Source organism: Myotis nattereri (assembly GCF_964212035.1).
Source record: "Myotis nattereri genome assembly, chromosome: 19".
NCBI lineage: Eukaryota > Metazoa > Chordata > Mammalia > Chiroptera > Vespertilionidae > Myotis > Myotis nattereri.
The window spans coordinates 21,306,580-21,326,646 of NC_138095.1; the positions used below are offsets into that span (position 1 = coordinate 21,306,580).

The 20,067-nt window shown below is 50.8% G+C and overlaps 1 protein-coding gene across 1 annotated transcript; it reads left to right on the plus strand.

Annotated features, from left to right (window-relative positions):
* Positions 1–255: 255 nt before the first annotated feature.
* Positions 256–20,067, plus strand: GLB1L3 (galactosidase beta 1 like 3; the record flags this gene model as incomplete). Its single annotated transcript, XM_081113740.1, has 20 exons — positions 256–278; positions 768–905; positions 1,135–1,347; positions 2,529–2,597; positions 3,180–3,275; positions 4,988–5,096; positions 6,479–6,571; positions 7,829–7,910; positions 8,645–8,709; positions 10,127–10,211; positions 12,766–12,903; positions 13,140–13,220; positions 14,140–14,246; positions 15,290–15,430; positions 15,998–16,069; positions 16,551–16,629; positions 17,298–17,385; positions 17,685–17,796; positions 19,430–19,546; positions 19,689–20,067. The coding sequence occupies 20 exons, from the start codon at positions 256–258 to the stop codon at positions 19,752–19,754; spliced, it is 1,974 nt and encodes a 657-aa protein (XP_080969866.1). The 3' UTR covers positions 19,755–20,067.

A 20,067-nucleotide genomic window follows, 5' to 3' on the forward strand; every position in this document is an offset into this window, starting at 1 on the left:
CAGTTTAAGGAGGGACCCTCCCACTCACTTCCCTGCGCGCAGGCAGCCCCATGCCCCGTGGGCACAGAGCGCTGTCCTCGCTGCCCAGAGCCCAGCCTGTTGCTCGGCCCTCCCTGCCCAGCAGCCCCCGGACTCCCCGGACTCCCTGCGGGGCCGCGGTGGCTGGAAGTTCCCAGCGTCAGCGCACCTGAACCCGGTCCCCCTGCGGGGAGGCGGCGGGAGCAGAGTGGGACCTTGGCGCCCTGGCCTTCAGCTATGAGTTCCCGGAGGCGCTTCAGGTGACTCGTCGCGCCTACCTGCGGCAAGGGCCCCTTTGGTCTGGCCGCCCTCCTGGACCCTCAGATCTGCCTGAGACGCATCAGCCCCCCCTTACAAGCTCTTCCCCTCCAGCTTTCTTCCACCGGCACCTTAGTGATGCCCGCGCCAAGGGGCAGGACACCCTGTCCTTCCTGAGCCTGGTGCCTGAGGGGCCACCACCGGTCACTGAGCCCTGAGCCCCTCCCCAGACCCTGCCCCAGTGCCCAGCCCTGTCTGGCTCCCGAGGGGGCTCCTAGGACTAAAGGTCTCCCCCCAGCTTTCCGTCCTGACTGAGCAGAGGGTGGGAGGAGGGGGGGTGTGGGAGGGGGGAAGGGACCTGGGCTGGCCGGGAGCCCTGTGTGTGCCCAGCCAGTGCCCTGGTCGCTGGCCTGCCTGAAGGGCGGCGTTCTGGGCCATAGAATCAGATGAGGCCACTGCCGTTCCCTCACTGTTATTTCTCCTCTTTCCAGCCCACGTCTGTCATGGAAAAGAATCATGAGTGTCTTTTTCCTGCCACTGATCTCATCAGGCTTTGCTCCTCGGGCAAAAAATAAAGAGAAAGAGAACCTTCCTGTCGGGGAAGCTGGGCCACAGCCGCACCAGAGCAGGTCTGTGGGGGAAGGAGGGGGGGTACTGGGAGGAGGGGAGGTGGGGCGGGGACTCTCCTTTTCTGGAGAAAAGAGTATCAGAAGCGTGGACAGAGCTAGTGTGTCCTGCTAGCAAGAGCGTCTTCCGCTGGGCTTCGGCCGTCTCTCCTCTCTCTTCATCTCTGTCTCTCTGTCTCTCTGTCTCTCTGTCTCTCTGTCTCTCTCTCTCTCTCTCTCCTTCTCTCTGCAGGTTTAATTGGTCCCATCTGACCCCTTTGGAGCTGAAGGACCGCACGGTGGGACTCCAGACGCAAAGCACGCCTGAGAGTAACCCGCACTTCACACTGGAGGGGCACAAGTTCCTCATCTTCGGGGGCTCCATCCACTACTTCCGGGTGCCCAGGGGGGCCTGGCGGGACCGCCTCCTGAAGCTGCAGGCCTGCGGCTTCAACACTGTCACCACGTGAGTCCCGCCCTCCGGGTCCTCGCTGCCCACCGGGATAGGGTGTCTGTCTCTGGCTCTGAGCTGGGTCGGAGCCCGGCCGAGCGACCTTCCGATGAGCCCTGTGCAGCAGGAGCCTTTTATGATGAGGGCCCCCTACCTCTCAGACTTCCTACCACAGTTGTCATGTGTGCACACGGACATGCGCATGTGGAGGAAGGAGAGTATGAGCATCTAAGGAAACACTGGGGCCACTGAAGTGAAGGTGAAGGGAGGAAAGGGAGTAAGTCCTGCGGCTTAGTGATGGGACAGACCTGGGCTCAGTCCCAGCCCCGCCTCCGGCCATCCCAGCGCAGGCCCTGCTGTCTCCTCTGCTCAGGCAGAGTAGCAGTCCCTCGTTGGCTTGTGCCGATGATTCCATGGGATAAAACCTTTATCTTATTTCTATGAAAAATGCCCCTCCCAACGAGGGCACATACGTGTACTTCAGTGATGGTGGCAACAAGACAGGTAAGGCCAGCTGAGTCCCGCAGAAGAATTTAAGTAGAAACTCGACAGGATGAACTGTAAATGTAACAGCACACATTTAGCGCGCCATTGAACACGATTATGGCCTGGTGACCAACGGTAACGTGTACTTAGGGTTTACTGGTGGCTGGGCATTTCCTAAGCAATTTCGCAAAATCGCTTCTTCCTCCTGAGTGCCCTGGGAGATGGACAGTTGGATACCGCTCCGTGGGAAAGAGGCTGAGGCCTGGAGGGTCGGCCTGCTCGGGGCGGGCACCTGCTCCAGCTGTATTTTATAAACGGTGCATGTGTTTGTTGAGGATGTCTGAGTTCTGTATTCTTGTTTTGATTAATTCCTAGCAATACCTTATTGGGCATATGTAGACATTTGTGTTTTTCCCTTCTCTTCACATTTTGAATGGGTATTACAAAGAATGGGTGGTGAGTGGGATAAGTAGTGCATCCATCCCAGGAATCTAGAATCAGGATTATTGACAGCTTAGATCACGACTGGGTGGCAGAGAAAGGAACCATTGAAAATAATCATTGTTTATGTCATACAGGTGTAACTGCCATGGGAAACTTCAACTTGCTCCAACATAGTACCCTAGGTTTTGGCATGGGATTGGGGCTGACCTAGGACTCGATAGGAAAGAAATAAGACACTTATTGTACTTCCCTCTCTGCTATCACAGCTACGTCCCCTGGAACCTCCACGAGCCACAGAGAGGCACATTTGACTTCTCCGGGAACCTGGATCTGGAGTACGTGCTGCTGCTGCTCCTGTGACCTGGCCTGGGCCTGGGCCTGGGGGCAGGGAGGGGCTGGGGGTTGATGAGGGACCATCGTGGCCTCTCAGCTCTGCTTGGAAGCTGTTCTCGGCCCTGTGCCAGCTCTGCACCGGGGCCAGGTGCTCTCCAGCTGGGACCTGCTGCTCCCAGGTGTCCAGGCCTCCCCTGAGCCCACCCTCCTCACTGCAGCCCAGAGGAGCCTGGTCCCCTGTCAGCCCTGCTCTGCAGTGGGGTCCTGCCACCCGTGCTGGGAGGGGGCTGCCCCTGGAGGCAGCAAGGTGGTCGGCGTCAGGTTCATGTGAGGACCCCGTCCCCTGTCTGACACCTCCCCCCTCATGACCCGGTGGGCTGTGCAGATGGTCCTGGGCTGGGAGCTGGTGAGAAGCCAGCTGCAGGGATGGGGGCTCGGCCTTCCCTTCACTCTCCCTGTCTCTGGTTGAGAGGAGGGCGGGCCAGCAGAGGATCCGGGCAGCTCTGCTGCCTGTGGCGTGTGCTGGCTCGTCCCCACCCCCCCGGCTTGAATGTCCTCAGAGTGGCCACCATTGACCTTCCCAGGGCCTTTGTCCGGATGGCCGCGGAGGTCGGGCTGTGGGTGATCCTGCGTCCAGGCCCCTACATCTGCAGCGAGATCGACCTCGGCGGCCTGCCCAGGTGAGCGGGCTGTGGAGGGAGGGCTGTGATGGTTTGTTTTACTAAAAGTAGAGCTGGAATCTGACAGCCCAGAGCCCGTGTTCTCGGGGAAGGCCTGCAGTGGCCCCGTGAGTTATGGGCGCCGCTGTAATCCTTGTCCCGTCACAGATGCGGGGCCTGAGAGCTGGTCCTCGTGCTGTGGGCGCCTGGGCGGGACAGGCAGCATCCGGAGGCCACATCTCTTTCTTCCTGTTCCTCTCTGGTCTCTGTCCGGGGTGGGAAGCTTTCCAGAGCGGAAGGGGGTTCTGACAACCTCTGGACTTGCTCTGAGGACCCCCTACCCCCCGGCTTTTCCCTCATTTTGTTAATGGAAGGCCATGTTCTCCACTGAGCTCAGCTCCCCTCTACTCCCCCTCATTTTCCTTTGCCTTCTCTCCTCTGTGCTGCCAGCCTTTGGTGCAGACAGCTGAGTGCAGGCTGAGCACCCAGGCGCTCGCTGCTCCTGTTCACGCCACAGCTGCCAGGTGTGTGCAGCCCACGGCTCGGCTCCCGGTGGGCACTTTCCTCCCGGTGCTCAGTGAAGGCTCTGTCTCCTCCAGGATGAGCGTGTTCTCCCATCCGGCTCAGGAGCAGCAGAGGCCTGGCCGTGAAGGAAGGGATATTTTAGCAAAGCAGGGATGCCCTGGGCCGCTCAGCTGCAGGCCCCGCCCCGCACAGGTGACTGGGTACTGGGGAGGCGTCCTCGGCGCTTGGAGGCTCAGGTCTCAGAAGAGATGGAACCCTGTGCCTAAGGTACATACACTGGGCTCCAGGAAAAGGTGTTTTATTTTTATTGTTTTTTAATCCTCACCTGAAAGTATGTTTTTATTGATTTTTAGAGAGAGAAAGAGAGAGGAAGGGGAAGAAAGAGACAGAGAGAAAGAGAAAGGAAGGGAGAGAGAGAGAGAAAGAAACATCGATGTGAAAGAAACATCATACGTGCCCTCATATGTGCCCTCATATGTGCCCCAGTGCCCTGACTGTAGGTGCCCCACCTGGGGATCAAACCCACAACCTTTTGGTGTGCAGGGTGATGCTCCAACCAACTGAGCCACTGGCCAGGGCTCAAGAAAAAGCTGTGTGGTGTTTTTTTTTGGTTAATCCTCACCTGAGGATATTTTTTCCATTGCTTTTTAGAGAGAGTGGAAAAGAGGGGTAGAGACAGAGAGAGAAGCATGGATGTGAGAGAAGCATGGATATGAGAGAGAGACATGGATTGGTTGCCTCCTGCACGTACCCTGACCAGGGCCGGGGATCAAGCCTGCAACTGAGATATGTGCCCATGACCGGAATGGAACCCTCGACCCTTCAGTCCATGGGCCAACACCCTAACCACTGAGCCAAACCAGCTAGGGCCAGACAAAGGTTTTGAATGAACTGAAGAGGAATGGAGGTGAGCAGTCAATGAAAGGTTAAAGAGCCCCTCACTAGGATGTGGGTGTGCAGGCCGTGACTGAGCTGCCGCCCCTCCTAAGCTGGGAACTGTCACCCCGACACTTGTCGGTCGGACAGCCCAGTAGGACGGTCCAGAGAGCATCTTCCAGGTCCCTTGAGGGCTGCAGGAGAGCAGAAGACGTAAAGCTGGGCTGGAGGGAGCTCCGGAAGGAGCTGGCAGACCTGCAGGGCCCGGCCTGCCCCCTCCCGCCTCCTGCCTTCCCGTCTCAAGCACTGAGCTTGTCTCCTTTCGCCCCCAGCTGGTTACTGCAGGACCCGGAGCTGAGGCTGAGGACAACCGACAAGGGCTTTGTCCAAGCGGTGGATCGATATTTTGATCATCTGATGGCCAGAGTGGTTCCTCTCCAGGTAAAATCGCTGTCCTTTCCTTCCTTCTGACATTCGCTTCAGGGAAACAGCTGGTTCTACATATCCATAGAGCAGGCCGGGCCCCGGCTCTGAGAGCTGAAGCTGACACCCTTGCCTTCGGTCTTGAACTCTAGACCCTCACCTTAAGTTCAGCCTTCGCCCCAGGGCTTCTGGGAGCACGCATATCACCCCGGCCAGGACTGACAGAGAACAGAGAGCGTGGGTGTATGATGGTGGCTTTGAATGTACTTGATGTTCTCTAGGCTCACTGCCCTTTCTACTGCTTATTTCTACTCCTGAGTGATCTTGGCTGTTTTCAACAGTCACTACACACACATGGCGAAAAGGCTCAAAGAGTACAAAGGAGATTATGGTAAATACAAGTCTCCCCTCGCCACCTTTCCCAAAGCGATTATTACCTTTTCCGGAGACAGACAACCAATTTCACCAGAGTTTTGTGTGTCTTTCCATAGATTTCCTACACACATGGAGGCAAATTATCTATGCACACACTTACACATGCGTATGTATTCTTTTTAAAAAATATATATTTTTATTGATTTCAGAGAGGAAAGGAGAGGGGGAGAGAGAGAGAGATAGAAACATCAATGATGAGAGAGAATCATTGATTGGGTGCCTCCTGCACACCCCCTACTGGGGACGGAGCCCACAACCCGGGCATGTGCCCTTGACTGGAATCAAACCTGGGACCCTTCAGTCTGCAGGTCAACGCTCTATCCATTGTATCCTTTCTTATACGAAAATTTACAATTCTCACTGGACATTTTCCTTTTGTTACTTGAATATATATATTTAAACCTGCCATTCATATATATATATATATATTTTTTTTTAATTGATTTTAGAGAGGAAGGGTGAGTGGATGGGGTGGCTGTGTTAGCAGGTGAGTTTGTGGGTATGAGCTCTCCTACTGAAGTAGCCAATTAGTATGAGAAGGAGCAGAAACACAGTGGGTGTGGTTACAAAGACTAGGGCCGTGGTCGGCAAACTGCGGCTCTCGAACCACATGCGGCTCTTTGGCCCCTTGAGTGTGGCTTTTCCTAAGCCTTAGGAGTACCCTAATTAAGTTAATAACAATGTACCTACCTATATAGTTTAAGTTTAAAAAATTTGGCTCTCAAAAGAAATTTCAATCGTTGTACTGTTGATACTTGGCTCTGTGGACTAATGAGTTTGCCGACCACTGGGCTAGGGCACTGGGACTCCTTGTGCCGAAGGACCTGCAGGTGACTGCCCATCAGACGAGAGAGGAGAGAGCGTGCCTCCAGGTCAGGAAACAGCTAGGAGCAAAGTGTCCACACCAGCTGGCTCAGGGTTCCCAGCCCCCAGAGACCCCACTTCCCCTTTCTCTGCCCCCTCAGTACCGCCAGGGAGGCCCCATCATCGCCATGCAGGTGGAGAATGAGTATGGTGCGTTCGCTAAGGATAGAGCGTACATGCAGCATCTTCACAAGGTGAGAAACCCTGGTTGGTCTCTGTGTGTTCATGCTTCCTTCCTCGTCTGCCTCTGAGTCTGCTGCGGGCTCTGGTAGGCTCTGTGGGTTATGCAGGGACCGAGTTCCATTTCTCTGACTCTACAGGATGGTCAGGGCGATTAAGATGCACTTGAATGACTTTATTATGAGATAAAATATGATGTTAAAAGATCTCCACGACCCACAAGTTTCATGAGAGCTGGGGGTTGGCGAGCAGTAAGGAAATAATGCTTCGTGAACTTGAGGATGATAATGACTGTCACCTGGCAGCTCTCTGACCTGTAGCACCAATAGTCTCTCTTCCTGGGGGGATGCCTCAGGCCAGGGCATAACTGCCATCCTGCCCCTGTCCTTGTGGGAGGGTCAGCTCCTCCCTGTCCCTGACGTCCCACATTCAGGAGCCTAATTGGCTCCCTTGTCAATGGGATCCCTCCCCCGGGTTGCTAAGCCTGAGGCAGGGTGAGCTCTGTCCCCATGGGAACCTCAGGGTGGCGTGGCCTGGCAGGCGGGCGGTTGCCAGCTGTGCAGGGCAGAGCAATCAGGTGAGGAGAGAGGGAGGAGGCAGGGCTGGGCTCCACAGGCTTCTGCAGCTTTGAGGGCTGTGAGAAATCCCCTCCCTAACGTTTCGCAGGGGCGTCACATCAGACCCCTCAAATCAATCTCATTCAGCGAGTATTATTTTTCCTTGATTACAAAAATTTGCTACTCAGCTCTGCTCCCAATCCCAGCTGTGGCTCAGTGCCCATGCAAGGCACACATAAGGTCCTCTGGCCCTCTGGTCACCCGCCTGCTTCTGAGGCCCTTAGCAAATATGAGTTGTTAATGAGGTCCCCGCGTCCCCAAAGCCATGGTGGGCTTCCTTGCTTCCTCAGAGTGTCCAGGTAGGACCCACGTCTGTGAAGTTTCTCTCTGATCTTCCCCAGGCCCCATAGCACCCGCCTCTCCCCTTCAAGCCCAGTTTCCAGAGTCTTCTTTCTCTCAAGTTCAGGTCCTCCCTCTGCACTTCCCCTTGAGGCTGTGATGGGGGTCAGAGCCCAGACTCAGCGGCTTTTGCATCCCTGGGAGAAACACCAGCTTGAGAGAGAGAGAGAGAGCTGTGGGTGGTTGGACTCTCAACCCAGACCTTCTTCTCCGGCTCACACACTGTCCCTCTTGGCCCAGTGTATTTATTGGCTAATTTCCTTCTTCCCACGGGTGAAAGGAGGGGGGGTTCACTCTGTCCAGTTTTCTCAACAGGCCCTGCTGAACAGAGGGATTGTGGAGCTGCTCTTGACCTCTGACGCGGAGAAAGAAGTGCTCCAAGGCAGCATAAAAGGAGGTACGCACTTAGGCGTATTTTCAGGGAGCACGGAAGCTCTTCACCAGCTGGTTTGAGTTTTGAACAAGCGTCAGAAAGAACCAAGAATAGCTCTGAGGCCTCTCTTTGCCATGCACATTGAGGTGGACCCTGGCAAGGTGGTATTGCTATGAGAACCCAAGGTCAAAGCGAAGAGTTCCCATAGCAACGCCATCATTTCCCTCGATCCTACTTTCCTTCAACAACAGCTGCCAGGGAGCTCTTCTGTCCACAGCCCACCTTTCCACCTTTATTTACTTACTTATTTATTTTTTTACTTAAATTTATTGGGGTGATGTTGGTTTGCAAAACCATACAGGTTTCAGGTATACAACTCAACAAAACATCATCTGCACACTGCATCGTGCGTCCATCACCCCAGGCAAAGTCTCGTCTCTTTCTGCCCCCTTTTTCCCCCTTTGCCCACCTCCACTTACCCCCAGGTCTAATTCCTAGGTCTAATCAATTTGTGTGAGTTGGCCTGTTCCATTTCTCTGCACAAAATACGGTTAATTTTAACTGCCCTTCTTCCGTAACATTGTCCTTGCAAATGCCCAGTGATAGCCCTTTGCACGTTGCAACACGGGATACAAGTAGTATCTCATTACCTCACTACTCAGCACACTTCCTTCCGTGTGCAAGGCATGGGCCTCTGTCCCTCCCCTGGCAGCACTTGCCCCAGGGCCTCATGCAGCATCTCTCCCTTCTTTTTACAGTGCTGGCCACCATCAATATAAACTCATTTCAGAAGAATACTTTCGAGCACCTTCAGAGAGTGCAGGTAAGGATGTCTTAGAGAGGAAAAGTCGTAGCCCCTTCACTTGCCATGACCACCCCGTCTCCCCTGGCCCCAACCTGTACAGCTGGTGTTCAATGAGGATAGGAGGCTTGACAAAGACTGTACAGCTTTTCCCCTGAGGCCTCACCTAGATTTCAAAGTGTTTTGGGAAGTTTATCTGTTTCATCAGGGGGAATAAGGAGGAAATTCTGCCTCTTCCCCTCTGTTCGTGGAGCACCTAATGGAGATGACCAGAGGAAGGGGCAGGGGTTATGTGAGGTCAATCAGAAGGAGAGGATGCTCTCTTTTCTCCGAGAGAACAGAGCTCAGAAATGAGCCATGTGCATTGCCGATGGAGGAGACTGCTCTGCAGGCCTAGGCTGGCTGCGGGCAACAGATCCCAGAGCCTTATGGGAGTTTGGCAGGGTGGGACTAGCATAGCTCACCAGGCTAATGCTCTGTGAAGAGGAATGCAGTGTTGGAAGAGGGACTCAGCACGGGAACTTTGGTGGCTGTCCCTCCAGCCCTCTCCCGAAAGCCACACAACCCAGTCTCTCCCTTGATGACTCAGGTCCCCTCAGAGCTGCTGTCCCTCTGCTGAAGCCCAGGGTGCGTGGCCGTGAATGAGATTTTGTGTGCTGGTCCTTTAGGAGAGCACCTGGGTTTCTAGCAGACGCCCATCTCATCTGGGCAGATGGAATCCCTGGTGATTTTCACAGCCCATGTTATATGGGCTCCTCTTCCCAGTACTGGGCTCCAGGCTGGGGAGCTCAGCGTGGGCTTGAGACCCCTCGGTCCTCAGGGAACCTCTGCTGCTGAGATATCCCTCCAGAGTCTCAGTCACCACACGTGGGTGCAAGGCCAGCCCTTTTTTGCACCTCTGCCCCTCCTACCAGTCTCAACATGGTTTCTTCCGCATCTCTTAGTTATAAGACTTCTATTCGGCTAGTCTTCAGATGGTTCTCCAGGTTGATTTTTCTACAATTTAGTTGTGATTCTGATGTGGTCCAGGGAGGGGGTGAGTGGAACTCCCTCTTACGCGCCATCTTGGATTCCTCTGAATGATGTCCTTAATCGACAATGTAATTCCGTGGCTGCTAGTTTGGCTCAGCCCTGGACTTGGGTTGTGTCTCGACCTTACCAGCATGTGACCCTTGAGCTTCAGTTTCCACGTGAGGACTTGCAGTCAGGCCTTTGTGATTCCAAAGCTGATTCTTTCCACACCAGCTTTGCGAATGACAAGGTTGGAATGATAGAAGGTGATCGTGATGTCTAGGGAAACGGAGAAGCAAGAGGTGTAACAGGCTGACTTGGAAAAAAGTGAGAAGCCCACGTTCCTCCAACTCTCATCCGTTGTATTCAGTGTTTCCGACTTTTTTTCTTTTTGTCTGACTGCGTGTGTCATTTGGTTTGTTTCTAGAGAGATAAGCCCATTATGATTATGGAATACTGGGTCGGCTGGTTCGACACGTGGGGAGGTAAACACATGGTTAAAGATGCGGACGGTAAGTGTTTCTCAGTGTTTGGACCAAGGAGAGGTGCCCTGGGTCGTGGGTCATTCACACACTTCCCTGCTAGTCCATCAGCTCATTCAGCCACAACTGTCCATTCAACACATGGTCTGGATGGGGACGTGGCTAGGCCTGGCGGTGCCCTGGTGAACAAAAATTACCTGTCCTACCCCAGGGAGCTTGTGTTCTAGTGGAGCTGACAGATACGCAAGAAGTAAAACACTCACTCTCTGACAAGTGCTTGAAGCAGACATAGAGGATGCAGTGACAGGAAAGACAGGGACAGACCCGCAGAGGGGTGTCAAGGGGGTGACGGAGGGCCTCTGAGAGTATGACACCTCTGAAGAAGGGGCTGCATTTGCCAACATTCATTTTTAAAAAATGTATTTTTATTGACCTCAGAGAGGAAGAGAGAGAAACATCAGTGATGAAAGAGAATCATTGATCAGCAGCCTCCTGCATGCCCCCTACTGGGGATCGAGCCTGCAACCTGGGTGTGTGCCTCTGACTGGAATCGAACCAGGGACCCTTCATTCCGTAGGCCGACACTCTAGCCAGTGAGCCAAGCCAGCTAGGGCCACTCGCCAACATTCTGAATCATCTCTGGGGATTACACAGGCCATTGCTGGGGTATGGCACATGCGTGGTAGTCATTATCAGAAGCCGGCAGTGATGGTTGAGAGGGTAGATCCTGGAACCAAGGGCCGGGATTCAGTCCCGCTCTCAGCCAAAGCCCCGTGACCAAGGCAGCCTTCCTTCTCTTCCGAGTGTGTCCTCATCCCAAAGGGGGGATTAGCGTGTAACTTACCTCGTGGGGCTGCTGTGAGGATAAATTCGTCAATCCACGTACACCACTCAGACCGGCGCCTGACCGACGAGGTTAATACAAGTATTTTGCTACTAAAGGCATTTTGCTATCGCTATTATGAAAACAAGCTCGCTGGTACCCGGAGGAGAGAGGACCAACTCTCTCCTTCAGAGGCAACTGAGAAAAGTCTGCGTTGGCTTGAAAAATAGAACCCCACCCCCAACCCCGCCAGCAGACAACATGTTTCTGATCGCTTATATGTTAGGCATTGTGACTTGTTTCTTATACATATATTCTCTCAGCGATTAATTCTCTCACTAGTCCTATGATGTGGTGCATGGAAATAAGGCCCTTCATTGAACAAATAAGGAAGAAGAGGCTCTGAGAGGAAAAACGGGCCATTCAAAGTCGTACCAACCGTGAAGAGCCAACCATAATGAACATCTATAATAATAAAAGCATAATATGCTAATTAGATCGGACGTCCTTCCGGACGACCTTCTGGATGAAGGTGGGGCTGTGAGGGCCGAGTGCCCCTTGCACAAATTTCGTGCATCGGGCCTCTAGTTAGATATATAAGTGGCATAATGGTTCTTAGGCTATTATCTAATATATATTGTTAGGAGTCCAATTATGTCCGTACTCTGCAAAAAATAACTTTTAAAAAAGGCTTGAGGAAATAGGACATGGTTGCTAGAGTAGTTCTGGCCAATCCCACCTATTTTCTGGTTAGAATCTTAGCGAAGGTTGAAGAACAAAATAAGTTAATAGTGGGATGGGATTGAGAATGATAAGGTTTCATCAGCGATGTCTGTCTTCTCTCCATTTTTTTTTATTAGCGATATTAAATGTTTGTTTGTTTTTTGACAGACGATATTATTGTATATTAGTTTCAGGTGTACAGCACAGTGGTTAGACATTTATATGATTTATAACATGATTTCCCCTGGTAAGTCTAGTACCCACCAGGCACCATGCATACCAGTAGTTATTACAGCATCATTGACTATATTCCCTAGGCCAGTGATGGCGAACTTATGACACACGTGTCAGAGGTGACACGCGAACTCATTTTTTTGGTTGATTTTTCTTTGTCAAATGGCATTTAAATATATAAAATAAATATCCAAAATATGTCTTTGTTTTACTATGGTTGCAAATATCAAAAATTTCTATATGTGACACGGCACCAGAGTTAAGTTAGGGTTTTTCAAAATGCTGACACGCCGAGCTCAAAAGCTTCGCCATCACTGCCCTAGGCTATACTTTACCACCCCCCCCCCCCGCCAGGACTGCTTTGTAACTACCCATTTATACCTCTTAATCCCTTCAGCTTTTCACCCAGTCCCCCGTCCCCCTTCCCATCTGGCAACCGTCAGTCTGTGCTCTATGAGTCTGTTTCTGTTTTGTTTGTCCATTTATTTTCCTCTTTAGATTCTACATGTAAGTGAAATCATATGGTATTTGTCTTTCTCTGTCTGACTGATTTCACTGAGCATATAGCCTCCAGGTCCATCCGTGTTGTTGCAAATGGTAAGATTTCATTCTTTTTCACGGCTGAGTAATATTCCAGGTATATACGTACTACCTGTTCTTTCTTCAGTTGTGTCTACAGATGAACATTCTTGGGTTCCGTATCTTGGCTGTGGTAAAAATGCTGCAATGAACATAGGAGGTGCATCTATCTTTTCAGATTCGTGGTTTTAATTTTCTCTACTTTCTTTTATTTCTCCTCCACAGATGTTGTAAAAACTGTGTCTGAATTTATCAAAGCTGAGATCTCCTTCAACACGTATATGTTCCACGGGGGAACCAACTTCGGTTTCATAAATGGGGCCACGGATTTTGGGGGACACAGCAGTGTCGTCACCAGCTATGGCAAGTGATCACCGGTTTGGTCCCCCTCCAGGGGGCTCCAAAAACATTCTGGCATCCCTGAGTTCTTGACCTATAATCCATGCTGAGAATTGATGATTTTTCTGATCTATTTATCTTTCTTCTGTGATATTCATAATGCCCACAACAGGCTATCATTGCAGTGGATGGGGCTGCCCAGAAACGGGGTCTGCCTGGCAGGGTTGCCTGGCCAGTGACAGTGCCCTGCTGTCTTGCAGACTATGATGCTGTGCTGACAGAGGCTGGGGATTACACCGAAAAATACTTCAAGCTTCGGAAACTCCTTGGATCTGTCTTAGGTACCCAGCCACCATTTTTACTTGAGGGCTGGCCCTCCTCGTGTAGTGGAAGGGCGAGGACAGGGAAGGATTTCCCCTGTGGGTGCAAGCTTAATGAAGGGCTTCAGAGCCAGGGTCACAAGTTCGAATCCTGTTCTTCCCACGTAAAAGCTGTGTGGTCTTGCATGAGTGTTTTTAAGCCCTTTAAACCTCGGTTTCTTCCCTGAAATGTGAACACAATGATACTCGTCTTCTGTAATGATTGTGAAAATTACTGTTCGTAAAGCTCTTAATATAATGTATAACATAATACCCGTATATACAATAGCAAAAATCATTTTATGTAATTTTATTTCTCTAAGGAAAGTTAACTAACCATCTACTATGTGCTAGAAAGTAGGTAACCACTGGCTTTGACAAAAGGTATAAGGCAGAGGTCTTGCCCCCTAAGGGCCTTCCGTCTACACGGCCAACACTACCCCTTCTGGGTCTGTATCTGTCAGCTCTCCATGCATACAGAATGGCTGCAACCTCATTCTTTCTTTCTTTCTTTTTTAAATCCCTCCCCCAAGGATATTTTTCAATTGATTTTTAGAGAGACTGGAAGAGAGAGGGGAAGACAGAGAGAAATATTAATGTGAGAGAAACACATGGATGGGTTGCCTCCTGCATGAGAGGAGCCTGCAACCGAGGTACATGCCGGAATCGAACCCGGGACCCTTCAGTCCGCAGGCCAGTGCTCTATGCACTGAACCAAACGGCTAGGGTTGCAACCTTGTCCTTGACAGTTGTTCCTCACTCTTGGAGAAGCGTAGCCATGCGCCAGGAGAGGACCCCTTTACTGGTTGGGATACGAGAGTTTACGTATAGGGATGGGGAGGCTGGGAGAGGGCAGTAGCTGGTCCAGGCACGTCTTGCCCATGGCCCACTTTCATTGTAGCATCTCCCCTGCCCCCCTTACCCGAGCTCATTCCGAAGGCTGTGTACCCTTCTGTGAGACCATCCCTGTACTTGCCGCTGTGGGATGCCCTACAGCACTTAAACGAGGTAAGTACTGCCGGGCATTAGGGGGAGAAGGCCTTCGGCCACACAGAGATAAATTCTTTCAAGGCTTTTCCCTGGACAGTGTGAAAACGAATTCTCTGCATGCTGCCCCAGTTTAGAGCTATGGGGTCAGACCACACGCTCCTTCCTGGTGGACTGTGAAGGGGCTGCTGGGACTGGAAGAATGAGTGGGGTGGGGAGAGGCTGGGCATGAGAGGGTCCTATTTCCCAGCTCCGATGAACCCATTTGATGAATGCCCTTGTGGGTCCACGTGGTCCCTGTGGGAAAGGCTGCTGAGCTGGGAACGGGAAACTGAGTTTCTGATTCATTTTTGCCATCCACTAGGCCAGTGGTCGGCAAACTCATTAGTCAACAGAGCCAAATATCAACAGTACAACGATTGAAATTTCTTTTAAGAGCCAGATTTTCTAAACTTAAACTGTATAGGTAGGTACATTGTTATTAACTTAATTAGGGTACTCCTAAGGCTTAGGAAGAGCCACACTCAAGGTGCCAAAGAGCCGCATGTGGTTTGAGAGCTGCAGTTTGCCGACCACGGCAGTAGGCCAAACCTCGGAAGTTCTACAGGTCCCTGCTCTCCCTTTAAAAGTAGACAACCTGCCCTATTTTAAAGGAAAGTTTGGAAACTGTTTGAAACATGTCAAGTCTTGAATTCAGATTGATTTTACCTCTTCTTATCACCGTTTTAGATAAAAAGAAGTGCCTGACACATTGTAGAGGCTAAATACATGCTTATTTAGTGCATAATTGTTTCCTCGACTTCAGTGATGGTAGTACACAACTTATCTGCTCTGTTCATCAGTTGATGGTGACAGCCACTGCTCCCTGTCCCATACCCCCGCCCCCGCCCCGAGTCTCCTGCCCAGTGGAGATCTAAAGCACCAGCACATAGATGTTTTAGCGTTTCTCATCCAAAGGACTTTGGGGATCATTAGGAGGCAGAACAAAAAAGACAAGGGTCTCAGGGGGAAGGATCCTGAGTTCTTAGCACGCGGCTCGCGTTTCCACCACGGCTCTCTCACAGCCGGTCATATCCAGCGCACCCGTCAACATGGAGAGTCTCCCCATCAACGCTGGGAACGGTCAGTCCTACGGCTTCGTGCTTTATGAGACACCCGTCTGCGCCGGAGGCTGGCTCCATGCGAACGTTCGAGACACGGCACAGGTAGGGGCCAGCAGGCTGTCTGTGGCGGTAAGCAGGACATGTAGCCCAACTCTGCTACTGGGAAGGGTGGTTAATCGCTGGTCAGCTGTACTGTGTGGTAGTAATTTATTTATTTTTATTTAAAAATATTTTTACTGATTTGAAAGAGAAAGAGAGAGAGAGAAACATCAGTGATGAGAGAGAACCATTGATCGGCTGCCTCCTGCAAACCCCCTACTGGGGATCAAGCCCCGCAACCGGCTAAGTGCCCTTGACCAGAATGGAACCAGGGGACCCTTCAGTCTACAAGTCGACGTTTTATCCACTGGGCCACACCGGCTAGGGCTGTTTGGGAGTCATTTAAAGCACCTACTATGTGTGAGGCACTGAGAACATAAGCTCACACCCAAGAGACTGGCTTTCTGCTTTATCACAACCAAGTCCACTGGGGCCTCGCTGCCAGCTCCCAGCCAAGTGTGAGCACCGAGGCTGGTGCCTTCTTTACAATGACCTCCCCCTAAGCCAGAGCCTCTCTCGGCCCTCCCCTCAGGTAGGCCTGCCGGTCTGACCCCAGCTCTTGTTTTGCAGGTGTTTTTGAACGAGACACATATAGGGACCCTGGATGGTGGTAATCAGAATGTGCACATCCCTAAAGTCAAGGTAGGTGATGCAGGAGTCTCGATGCTGCTGGACTTCCAACTCAAATGCAACCGCTCCCTGGTTCTGAGATGACTGCCTCGTCTCTACCTCGGCCCTTTGGCATCGCCGGTCACTTGGGGCCCCAGCAGGAAGTGTTTGTCCAGAGCTCTGAGCATAACCGCCTCTCCCAGGCCCAGGTACACCAGGAGCTGCAGAATACAACCTTCGGTGTGAATGGAATTTCCCCTTTAAGCCCTGAGCCAACCATCAGCCGCGGGCCTGGTCTCTACCAAAGCACAACTGCGTCTCTCTGGCCTCCCTAAGGCAGACCCGCGGGAGAGAGGAGAGGCTGGGTGTGGGATGGGAGCACACGGGGTCCTTAGAGAGAGGGAGGACGGCCGGGCTTGGGGGCGTCCTGTCTCCCACTTGCTTGCCTTTCCATGTGGGACTCAGAGGAAAGGGGGTTCTGTGTGGGTTCCGTGAGCTGGTCTGTCCCCAACAGGGATGCCAGCTCCTGAGGATCCTGGTGGAGAACCAAGGACGAGTCAACTATTCATGGAAAATTCAAGACCAGAGGAAAGGTGGGCTCTAGGCCTGAGACGCAGGCTGTCCGTTCTCTTCGTGGTCACTCAGACCCTCAGACGGGGGCTGAGTTGGAGCTGGGAGGGAAGAATGAGCCACGTAGGCGGGAGGAGATTTAGGATCCAGGACTGAAGGTGAGGACTCCTTCCCTCTCTGTTGTCCTGCCTCCTTCGTTTCTCCAGGGCAGGGAGTGGGCGGCTTGGTTGGGTGCTGGCTTGTCCTGTAGCAGGATCCAGGCCCATCTGGGGGATTTCAGGAAAAGCTCTGATTTTATAAAAAATATGTTTTTATTGATTTCAGAGAGGAAGAGAGAGGGAGAGAGAGATAGAAACATCAATGATGAGAGAGAATCATGGATCGTTTGCGCCCTGCATGTCCCCCTACTGGGGAATGAGCCTGCAACCAGGGCATGTGCCCTGACCTGGAATCGAACCATGACCTCCTGGTTCATAGCCTGATGCTCTGATATTAAGTGGGGGACTTCCTCGGTTGGCCTTGTCTATGAAAACATAGGAGAAACCTTCCGCTCAGCGAGTCAGACAAGTGTTTGCCCTCCTGGCTGAAGCCTGGCACAAGATGTCTGCTGCCTGCATTTCTTTGTCCCAGACACCGAGAGAGAGAGAGAGCATCAGTGGCTAGCTGTGGTCTTTCCTCCCTCCCCCTGCAGGAGTAACCGGACCCGTGACCATCAATAGCACCCCCCTGGAGGGGTTCACTATCTATTCTCTGGAAATGAAAACGAGCTTCTTTGACAGGTATGTTCCCAGTTATTCCTGGGAGACTTGGCAGGGTCAGGGCACTCAGAGATTTCACTCTTCACTTTGCAGACGAAGAGCCCGGGATTCCGAGGACGGAAGTGATTTACTCGGGATGATTGGGTCTTTAGAGTCCGGACTGGAGACCTAGAACAAGCCTCCCGCTTCTCATTTTAATGCTTCACGTCTGCATGTCCCATAGAAACAGAGCCTAGTCCCTGCGTGGGAAACCGGGTCCATATTGGGGCTAGAACCGGCAAAGGGCTTTCCTCTCCCTCAAGGCGTGGCCCCCCTTCCAGGCTCCGCTCTGCCGCCTGGAGGCCTGTCTCCAATAGCTCCGTGGGCCCTGCCTTCTACCTGGGCACCCTGCAAGCTGGCCCTTCTCCCAGGGACACCTTCCTGAGGCTGCTGGTGAGTGAGCGCCCTCTTCTCTCTGCTCTCTCAAATGCCTAGTCTTTCTTTTTAAAATTTTATTTATTTATTTTTTGTTTGTTTTTCTTCTGTTACATCTATTCTTTCTTAAAGAGTCTTGAAGCAAAGCCGTAGTGTTCCAGGCAAGAATACTTCCCTTCCTTCTTCACCTCCAACCCAGTCATCCAGCATCTAATTTCTAATTTATCATCTTTCTAATTCATCATCGTTGTTCCAACTATTGCCCATGGAGAGGGAGGTTGGGGAACTGGGCGGAAAAGGTGAAGGGGTTAAGAAGTAGAAATTGGTAGTTACAGAACTGTCACAGAGATGTGAATTATAGCCTAGGGAATGCATCCGGTAATATTGTAAGAACTATGTGTGGGGCCAGGTGGGTACTTAAAATATCGGGGTGGGGGGAAGCTTTATCAAATATATGATTGTGTAACCACTATGCGGTATCCATGAAACTAATACAGAATAATATTGAATGTAAACTGTCTATTATTTAATAAGGTTCCCCGGTGTCCACTTTCGGTTCCTCTAAGCTTGCGAGGTTATGGAAGTTCTGCTCAGCTTCCCAGCACTTCTTCCTGTCTCTAGTGGAAAAACTGTTCCCATGTCTTCTTGTTTTTCAGTTTTCTTCTCCCAGATTTTGGTCCTGTAATTCTTCATTGCATTGCAACCAGATTAAACAATGGTGTCACGTTTATAGCTGTTGTCAGCAGAAGCGTCCATCTCTGTTAAACTAGGACTTATTTCTGGAAGGCCTGCTTTTAAAAGAATCTGTAGCATTATATATGAGAGGGCAGGAACAAGAGTCACATTAGCATCGAAAGGTTGTTCATGCTTTCCTCTGTCATCCTTAGACCAGGTACAGCAGGGTAGAACGTCTAGAACAAGCATGTCAAACTCAAAGGCTAACACGGGCCAAATAAAAAAGGTTTATGTGTATGTGGGCCACAAAAAAGCAAAAACTTCATAGAAACGAAACGTAGGTTTATTTCAATAGAGACATGCAGAATACAAAGGGCTGAGATAAATGAGTCGTCAACATAAAATAATGGAAATTTTAATAAAAATTAATACTTTTTCTTCAACATTAACTTACCAAACACTGAATAACTGCACAAATTAATACGCATAATGCAAATAAACCTATTTTTCTTGTTCTCCAAAAGCAAAATATTTCCTGTTGCGCAAACAAGTTAGCACAAGGCTAATGACGTGGCCATTTCGCTGCTAGTATTAGTGGAGAGAAATGGTGCGCCTGTACGTAAGGCACATAAGGGAAATGAATGCAACACGGTTATAATCATCAGTCATTAGCGAACGTTGTAGTTCATTATTAATAATTATGTATAACAGGATATTGTAAAAATTAAGTTATGAAATTTTTATTAAAATGTTTCTTACGTACCATTATATTGGCTGGGCCACAAAAATATTCGTTGTGGGCCGCATGCGGCCTGCGGGCCACGAGTTTGACATGCTTGTTCTAGAACATATCCCATTGTGAACTCACTGTCAGGGCCACAAAGCATCTTAGTCTTGTTCTCACTCCCCACGCACCTTAGATTGTACGTTGCCCGTGTGAATCTGTCCCCCTGTCTCAAGCCTCCATCCCTCCCAGGACTGGAGTTACGGATTTGTGTTCATCAATGGCCGTAACCTTGGGCGATACTGGAATATTGGACCACAGCAAACACTTTACCTTCCTGGGGCCTGGCTGCATCCGGAAGACAATGAGGTGAGTCACCCCAACCCCTGCCTTTACGTCTCACACATTTTCAGATCTGTCTTCATCCCCAGGATGCAGATCACAGCATCTTTCTCATCCTGTATTGAACAGGCTCACCACTCCTCACTGTGAGCCTTTCTGTTCTTCCCAGATCATTGTGTTTGAAAGAAGCAAGAGTGGTTCGTCCATCCAAACTACAGATAAACCGAAGCTGTAAGACTGTGTTGTGACATTTTTTTTGGTGGATTGTTGGAGCTCGTCTACCAGCAGGTTTTCAGGAGAAAGATTTATGTCTAGAATACCAAACACACTGTTGTCTGCAATAGCAAATGTTGGAAATAATATTCAATAGAGAAATTGTTATATATATTGTAGAATAGTCATATGATGCCTATTTTTAGGCCTTAAAAAAGCCTTCAAATCTTCAGTGACTAGATTTACGTAGTTAAACCTAAGTCCTTAGCAGGTTATTATTCTCTAATTAAATGTGCCTTTGGGCAGATGTGAATAAAATAAAAACAAGCTGGATG